We start from the raw sequence: 8942 nt of genomic DNA, 5'->3' as shown, positions 1-8942 counted from the left end.
CCCTCATCCCACGCGGCAGAGACTTGGATCTCGCTGCGCTGGCTCGTTGACGTCCAGATTCACGCAAAGACTCCACCTGTTAGGATTTCAATGATGGGCTTTTCTGTCCCCCTTGAAATCAAGATCGGGTGAGTTGAGTCAAAGCTATATTTTTGCGGACATGCTCAAATTTGAGCTTAGGTGAACTTTCTTTTTTTTTTGTCGTCCGGCGACTTTAAAAATCTGCATCTGGGTCCGGATTATTTCATTTTGTGCAACCACTTCACGTCAATGAGCTTGTCGTCTCTTTTGAAATTCGACGAATTGTGCAGCCCCAACAGAGCGTCGCGCTTCTTCTTCAGCCACACAGCGCTAGCATGCTAATGCGGCCGCCTTAATAGCCCGTATGATGAGACTTTATCTATAGTTTGTGCATATAATCAGCAAACTAAAGGCGCCGACCCCCCCGGGAGCGAGTTCACCCGCTGACACTTGACATCTTTATAATTAAGCGGCGAGGTCTAATCTCTTCCTCCTCACATGACACCAAGTGGCCAGCCGTCACATTGCGGCCCGCCATTTATTATGCTTATAAGCAGCATGTATTATTCACATATGCAGATGAGCTCCTGTGCCCAAACAGACTTTTTGACACGGGTGCGGGTGGACCTGCCCTTCTTGCAATTTTTATTTCCAGCCCCCGACAAAGAAAACAAAGTTTGCTGCCAAGGACAGTTTGATTTTTTTTTTTTTTAAAGCCATATGATAATATGGAATTGTTGTTGTTGTTGTTGTTGCTAGCTCGACAGTTCATTTCAACAAGTAGAGACTGACTATCGATGGCATGAAATCTTTTATAATCTCGGAGTAGCCGATACTTTGAAATAAGGCCCGATCCCGATCCACTTTTCTTCATTGTCATCACTTGCAGCAGCCCCAAATAAAAAGATAAGAGTTGCGCAATATGTTTTCTCCCCGTGGTCGGTTGGCACCAGGATGTAAATTTGCACTTGTATTTTAGTCGCTTGGGTGAGATATATTTGGAGTTTGGCTTGATGTCGGGCTGAGGTTGAGGCAGTAAAGCTTTTTGGGGACGCGAGTGGAAGAAAGAGCCCCTTTGAGCTTGGCTGACCTGCGAGGGGCTCGAGTGAGCCGCCGCTGCGACGGCCGTCCTCGGCGGGGGCGACGAGGCTGTCCGAGCCTCGTAGCTTCGCCGCCTGGCACGGCTCAGCGCAGACGAAAAGGCAAAATTCGCAAATTAGGATGAGCTTGTGCAACAATCTTTGCTATCGAGAACTAATAGGGATGCATAATCAGGACCGGTTAAGAGTTCACGCTACATTTTAATTATGAAGTTAAAGATTTAATTTATGAGTTATTTTTCTAATTCTATTTTATTATTTATTTGTTTGCGTTTTGGGGTACTTTTTAAAATATTTTTTTGTTGCTGTTTTTATGAATTTGTTGATTACGTAGGGGGACTTGTTTTTTTTTCTTTTATTATTTTTGTGCTTAATTACGTAGTTTAAAAATTGGTTTGATTGTATTACTTCAAGTTTTCTAATTTTTAAAAAAATGTAGTTACGTTATTTTTATTTAATTTTTGTTGTTTATTATTTTAAATTTTAGCTCATCTTTCCTGACTATTTTATTTCTCCTTTTGTTTTTTTTCCTGGTTGGTTGTATTCTTATGACTTTTTTTTTAGACTGTTATTTAATTATTTAAGTATTTATTTATTTTCCATTGACGATGATGTCTTCCAATCTTGGAGGACATCATTGTCCATGGAGGACAGCTGCAGAAACATATTAACACGTACAATATATAAATGGGCAATTTCATTTTCTATTCCTTTACACTTTTGTCTCGGATGAATGACTATATACTAACCTCTTTTACATTATTATTCATTCTTTTTTTTTTTTTATTAGATTGCAGGTACCGGTAATTGTTTCCATTTGTTGTTGCTTCCAGTTGGTGGATGCCATTGTGCCACTCTCGTAACCACCTGTTGTGTTATTGGGGGGGGGGGGGGTTCAGTTCCAATTTTTGTGCACACGCGTGTGTGCGCGTGCACGTGTAGGTCACGTTGGAATGTGTTGCACAAATTGAGAGAGGCTCCAGAACATTGTCCGTTGGTTCCATCTTTGCCTTTCGTTGTTATTGACCAAACACAGTCCGACAAAGAAGTTTTTTTTTGCCTCCGCCCTACTGAACATCAAAGTAGCAAAGTGCCCCCCCCCCACCTCCGCCATTGCAGGTTGCCCGCCCCCTTCTATTAGGCGCCCTTAAGAACAGAGGGGAAAACATCCATTTGCGCCACATCAATAGCCGCTTGCTAATCAATTGAAAACGACACTTGTATGGGGATGCAAATCCAATCTTTGTCTTCTTCAAGCTTTTAGGAGATGCATGTCGGGTATTATAAAATAAAAGGAGTTTTTTTTTTTTTTTTTATAAATCTAAAAGATGCCGAGGTGTTCGTAATGGTCCAAATGAAAGCCCTGAGGAGATGGCGGCAATTCGTTTTGCCTGTGATCCAATGACGAGTTTGCGAGGCGGCTAATAAGCAGAAAGAACAAAGAGGAGTTGGGGGTGGGGGGAGGGGGGGTCAAAGTCAAATTTCTCATAGTGAAAAAAAATTTACTTTGGGCAATTTTGAATTTCACGCAAATGGCCATTATTTTACACATGCGAGTGCATGTGCAGTGCTGTGAAATCTTTTTCAGAATTGTTGTTTAATGTTGCATCCGACGGTGCTAATTGTCGTCCAAAAGTTTGATAAGATCTTTCCTGAGCGACGGACTCGCGTGCGTTCTGAAAAGTTGAGCAGGAGAAATTTGTGATCCAGCAGCTCCAGGCCATTACTTCAGTGACGCCGAGACAATACGTCGTCCCGTGGCCCGGAATATTCATTTTTCATCACAGGCAAAAGTCATTAGCGCCGCCGCGTTCATTGAAATTCATCTGGCCAAATCCTGCAGCGATGTGCAGCGCATTGATTGTTGCGCAAGACGAAGAAGACCCTTCGGATGCAAAACTTGAGGCCCATTGATTTTGCCGCGTTCGTTTTCTCAAATTAGGACCGAGGAAGACCGCAAGGGCCGCAGCCCCGAAACTCCGCAGGAGTGTCGGCGAGGCGCGCTCGTCTACGAGTGTTTATTTGCGGCACCTAACGATCGGCGTTTTGGCAAGACCTGAGAGATAATCGATAGGTCAAACAAATGCCGTCTGAAATTTCAAACAAAAGACGGCTGCTCGCGTACGGGAGTCTCGCGCTCGACAATTTGTGAGGACTGCTACTTGCTAAACATTCTGATGAATACATTGACTGGAGTTTAGCGCGCGCCGCTTAGCACAATATGCTCGCACAAATCCGTCGCCACCGCAACCTTGATGACGCTTGCCGTCCTTTTTGACTTTGCATTGTGGCGAGCACAATAGCCCCCCCCCCCCACCCAGTCTGCCATCCCTCCGGCTAATGAACGGCACACGTTGCTCTCGTTTTTGCCGGCGTTTGACTCAAGGTCAGCCGCCATTGTGGCCCTCGTTAATAAGTGCGCGGCGTTTCAAAAGGGAAAAGATTCGACAAGATTCTTCAGCGTTTGCCAGACTCGTCGGCGGTGGAAGAAAATCACCTGCAACAGCTGCAAAGTGAGCAAAATGAGCGGCGGTGTCTCGTTGAAATCGGAGAAGAAAAAAAAAAATTTTTTTGCACAGTGTGTTTATTTCAAATGGAAAAATTCAACATTGGATTTAAGCAACCACTTGATGGATAATCCTCAAAATCGTGATCATATTTTGTTGCCGTGCTCCACCCACGCGATTGGCTGAATTTGCTTGTCGAATGCAAAATGGCTGCTTCAAATCAAAATCATGTCATATCATAACAGGACTTGAATTTCGCCGAAATTCGACAACGCAATAGACTTTGGGGGAAGCTGCATGTGAGAAATGTCGAGTTCAATACAATCGTTGTAAGGAGCTTACAAAAATTTGATGAGATTTTTTTGGGCAAGGGGGTATGTGTCCAACCCCCTCAAAAGAGGCAATTTGTGTTGTTGTTGTTTTTTTTTTAGTCCCTCAAAGGCTTGGAATGTAATTGTTGAAGAACCCTTTTACCTCTTTTGCTTGTGTCACAAAGCAGACCTCCTGCTTCCTGTTTGAGGAAGACCCTTCGACAAGATGCTCCCCGCCCGGCCTTTTAAAGGACATTCTGTCCCTATTAAAACATGGGGGAGGGGGTCCCCCTCGGTCAAAACGTTGGACTTGTTGGGTGGCAACAGGAAGCGCTTTCTTTTTTTTCCTTTCGTGATGACAAGCATTGAGCTGGACTTTATCACCAGCCGTCTCATATTTCTTGCAATATTTGGCCAATTTCCCGCAAATTTATAGTTGTGTAATGAAATAATTCATAATTTAACAAGAATAGATAAACAATGTAATGATTCATCATTAATTAATTGGTCACATTTTTTTCTTGCCAATAACGGGCAGCAGACGTCTTGCTTCTTGGCTTTGCGTTGTGACGGACAGCTGAGGCGTGTGAGCCTGTGTGTGCTTTTTTTGTCCATCCTATGAGGTCGCTCGTCTCGCAGGTGGACTCCATGTTGGGTGTGTGCAGGACCCGCCGCGGACCATGATGAATGACTCTCGCGTCTGCGGTTGAAAAACCTCATACATTTTCCAGCGACCATCATGCTTTGGGGGTGAGTAGCAGCCGTCTTGGCGACTTGCGGCGCGGTGAAAATCGACATCAATCACACAGGTGTTAACAACAACTCACATTCTTTGGCCGTGCGCCCTTGATTTGGAAACATCTTTACTAGTTTTCGTACAGCCATGCCAAGGACTTTAACAGTCATTGATTGAATTCCGTCAAAAAAAAAAGGGCTCAAGTGGTGAGCCCTGCGGAACCTCGCCTGTGTACTTCTTTGCGAGGTTCACAAATCAGGTTTTGGTTTGGTTATTTGTTAACGATTTAGCCTTGGGGATTAGCGCGTGACAATTGATCCGTCTTTTGTTAAATGCCAATATTGGCCACAAAAGGGGTGGTGCTTCAATGCATAATTAGCCCTATGTACACTTTTACAGCAACAAATACGCGTATTTGTTCAAATGGTGAAAATCGAGCTCACAATGACAGCCACGATGGATCGTCGTGATCCGAAGCGACAACTGCTCGGCGCTCGTCTGCTTTGGTCTGGAAAGTGGGGGCTCGTGCCCATGAGCTCAGGGAATGTGTGTGTGTGTATATGTGTGTGTAAGCTGCCTCCCCATGTAATTGGCTGGAATGTTGGAATTGCCAATGCCGTGTTCATAATTGTGTCATTTGTGTGTGTCGTCCATGTGAAATTCGTTGTGAATTTGCTCACAGTTCCATTAAACCACGGCTCCAAAGAGAGATGGCATGTTCTGAAACGAGGAGATAGTGGAAGCGGCGCTCATCACCGATTGATATCACACACACACGCACACACACACAGAGCCCCTGGAAAGGGAAAATGATTCTTCCTCCTTTTGTATACATTACAGGTAAGCTACTAGTACAGCATTGTGTGTCTTTTGTTAACCTTTTTGAAAATAAGGATTCTGTACATTAAAAAAAGAGATAAATTAAAAAAAGCTCATCATTTGACACCCTATCCCCAACATGGAAAACACCTTATATGAGCAATGTTTCATCATCTCATTAACATGAGTTAATTTTATTCTTTTATTCTGATCTGGGTTCACATGAAAAATGTCTTGAGAATAAATATAAGATAAGATAAGATATCCTTTATCTTAATATCTTTAATATCTTAAAGATGGTGGTAAAAATCCAATAATTTTATTTAAAAAAAACAACAACAAGAAACAGCTCAAACAAGTCCACATGATGGAGTATTTATTTTTCAGACTTGGTTTAAAAAGAATTTATTTGACACATTGTGATCTCTTTTTACATGTCGATCAATTGTCTTTTTGTCTCAAAGAAAAGGTTGGAAGATGATTTTAAATAAATAATAATCATCATCATTTACCCCCAAAATAGAAAGCAAATGGACATTCTCAATTATATATATACATGTACTGTATGTCTACATTATAATTCACGTTTACATGTAGAAACAATTCTCTTTTTTTCTTTCCACAATCTCATTTACAAACAATTTCCCCCTGCGTGCTGAGGATGACAGTACAAAATGGAATTTAAAAAGAGATTTTGAGCAGCCACGAGGAATTCTGATTAGTCCCACAGGACAGCTCACCTGTCACGCAGGCCGAGTGCACAAAAAACATGTGGGGAAATATTACCTAATATGATGAAAAATAGATCACTGCAGACCAAACAAGGGTTTGTGCTTTTTTTCCCCGCAAGATGGCCTTTGAGGAGAGGAATATTGTGAAATATTTAAAAATGTAAATAGATGTGAGGGAATGGTGAAGCTAGTTCTCGTTTCAGCCCGCCCATGTGTGCTTTTATTTCATTTTTTTTCATGCATGCAACAACTCCTTGGTGTCTTTTTTTCCTGCAGTGTTGCCTTCACTGTCCTACCTCGCATGCTCCGACAGAGCCGGCTTCCTTCCTCCCTCTCTCCTCCTCCTCCTTTTCTTTTTTTCCGATTTATGAAAACGTCACTTCAAGTCCCTCCCTGTTTGAATCTCATTAGTTTCTTGTGTGTTTCTCCCTGTCAATAATCCCGAATCCAGACTCTCTCTATTTCCATCCCTCTCTATCTGTCAATCAGCGCCGCCTTTGAACTGAAAACCACTCCGACCAACTTCAACTCTCTCAATCCGAGCACCGCGGCTCCTTCACCGGCTTCCCCGTTTCCGGCAAGGGTCCCCTTCTTTTTCTTTTGGGGACTTTTTTTCAGTGGGGACCGCGAACGCCACACGCTGTGTGTGCGTGTGCGTGCGCGTGGTTTTTTTTCTACTGGAGGGGGGCAACGCCACCAACGACACCCCCGAAGTCTCGCAAAGTGGCACTTTTTTTCGACGGTGAGGGGTCCTTTAAAAATATATACAAAAAGTTTCTCCTTTTGGAGGACTTCCCCCCACCCCCCACCACCACTAACGAGAGCAGCAGCAGCAAGCTAGCCGCCTTCAGTGAAGCTCGTGGGGGGAAAAAGCGGAGCGAAAATGCCGCAACTGAACGGCGGTGGAGGGGACGACCTGGGCGCCAACGATGAAATGATTTCCTTCAAAGACGAAGGGGAGCAGGAGGAGAAAACCTCGGAGAACTCGTCGGCCGAAAGGGATTTAGCGGACGTCAAGTCGTCGCTCGTCAACGAGTCGGAAACAAATCAGAACAGCTCGTCTGACTCGGAGGTAAGTTGGGAGCTCGGCAGCCCCTCCACAACGCCACCCCCCCGGACAACTCCGAGCCGAGTGGCCGGCGGAGGCGGCTCGCGAGGCGGCCAACTCGCAGGCAAAGTTCGGCCTGGGTGTCCCGCTCACGCAATGCCCGTGTTTCATAGTTATTTTTTTCTTTCTTTCTTTTTTGTCTCCCCACTCCAACGTCTCTCAAGGCGGAGAGACGGCCTCCGCCTCGGTCTGAAACTTTCAGAGACAAAACGCGAGAAAGTTTAGAGGAGGGTGAGTCTGGCTTCCATTTGAAACTCCACACAGCACACACACGCCCGCCCCGTTTGTGTCTTTTTCATTTATTGTTCAAAAAACAAAACAACTTTTGGCCCTTTCTTTTCTGTGTTCTTTTCCGCCAAAACCACAACTCCGGTCCCGCCATGTTAGCAGCGAAGAGGCAAGATGGAGGGCTGTTCAAGAGCCCACCGTACCCGGGCTACCCGTTTATTATGATCCCCGATCTCACCAGCCCCTACCTCCCCAACGGATCACTTTCTCCCACAGCGCGCACAGTAAGTTCACCCTTTTTGTTGTCTTTCCTGTAACGACGCGACACGACACGCGCAAACCCTGTCACCGGCGTCTCGCGAAGGGGGGGACAAAAGTAGACAGTGTATCAATAGTCGACTTTTTGCCACTGTCCGTGAAGTGTACAGTTGGAGCGGCTCCCGAGTCCTGGCTGTCGTCGCTGCTAGCATGCTAAGTGGCTAATGAAAAAGGGGCTTTTTGTGGCAGGCCAAGTGTGTGTGTGTGCGTGCGTACATAGTTCAATTTTCGATCACAACAACAACAACAATTCTTATTTATTATTATTGTTATTATAACAAATTATATTGCTTAATTGGGATTTCTATAAGTCATGAATAATGCATTTATGTAGTATTTGCTCAGCCCTCATCAAAAATGCCCTCTTTTCCCTTCTCAACAATGTGAAAGCTGCCCCCAATCAAATATGCAAATGAGCTAGAAGTGTGCTGCTATTTGCATGTGTCAAAAAAAAAAAGCAGGAAGAACGTCCACACATTCGATTGTTTTCATTTGTAGGATTATTGCCATGTTATTTTCTGGGGTGCAGCGCACCTCGTCATGAAATTAAAATTCCAAGTTCATCAATAAATTCAGGTTATTTATTTAGCTGGTGTTTTAATTATACAACTCGCAGATTCCCACTGGGGCAAGGGCGAGCCTTAAGCGCCGTTAACCCTCCCCCACCCCCAATTTCCTCCCTTTTTACATACTCCCCTTATATTATTTTAAATGTTTGCAATTACGAGTCAAGCACTTTAGGGCCTGTCATCTCATTTTACAAGGTTAAGGCGTAAGCGAGGCATGTCGGAAATTGGAACCCTCCAAGCCGCAATACACCCCTCACCCCCTTTTTCAGTACAAGCTCAACGCCTCATATTTATCTCCTCCATTCTCTATTGTGCACACCCTGAAAAGGAATACGTTGGATAAGGGAGAAAATATTGTGCGCCGCTGTAAATTTTTGAGGCGTCTATTCCTGTATTATGTCATTGAAAAGGTAAACAGGACTATGCCCATCTCCCTTTTTTATTCATGTCTTTTGCCATCCATCATTTAGTCTCATTAAAACTGACACACACAC

General features: G+C 44.2%; 2 protein-coding genes and 1 long non-coding RNA gene across 10 annotated transcripts in view; 2 read left to right on the top strand and 1 right to left on the bottom strand.

Moving 5' to 3' along the window:
• LOC127603426 (retinoic acid receptor alpha) overlaps window positions 1-8942 on the top strand; it is a 187310-nt gene that overhangs the window by 32572 nt on the left and 145796 nt on the right. The gene's annotated exons all lie outside the window — the stretch shown is intronic.
• Window positions 1-8942, bottom strand: part of LOC127603495 (uncharacterized) — a 149654-nt gene that overhangs the window by 32086 nt on the left and 108626 nt on the right. The gene's annotated exons all lie outside the window — the stretch shown is intronic.
• The window catches only part of LOC127603459 (transcription factor 7-like 2), a 59537-nt gene continuing 57125 nt past the window's right edge, over window positions 6531-8942 (top strand). The window contains exons 1-3 of one of the 5 annotated variants that reach the window (XM_052069771.1): window positions 6531-7297; window positions 7498-7564; window positions 7724-7845. In XM_052069771.1, the coding sequence (XP_051925731.1) occupies window positions 7109-7297; window positions 7498-7564; window positions 7724-7845 (378 nt within the window). In that variant the 5' untranslated portion in view covers window positions 6531-7108. Of the gene's footprint in view, window positions 7298-7497; window positions 7565-7720; window positions 7846-8942 lie in introns of all 5 variants that reach the window. The other 4 variants (XM_052069768.1, XM_052069770.1, XM_052069767.1 and 1 more) reach the window with 4 other exon arrangements.

The sequence above is a fragment of the Hippocampus zosterae genome, chromosome 7 (genome assembly GCF_025434085.1).
Source record: "Hippocampus zosterae strain Florida chromosome 7, ASM2543408v3, whole genome shotgun sequence".
NCBI lineage: Eukaryota > Metazoa > Chordata > Actinopteri > Syngnathiformes > Syngnathidae > Hippocampus > Hippocampus zosterae.
This window is presented reverse-complemented; position numbering and strand designations above follow the sequence as displayed.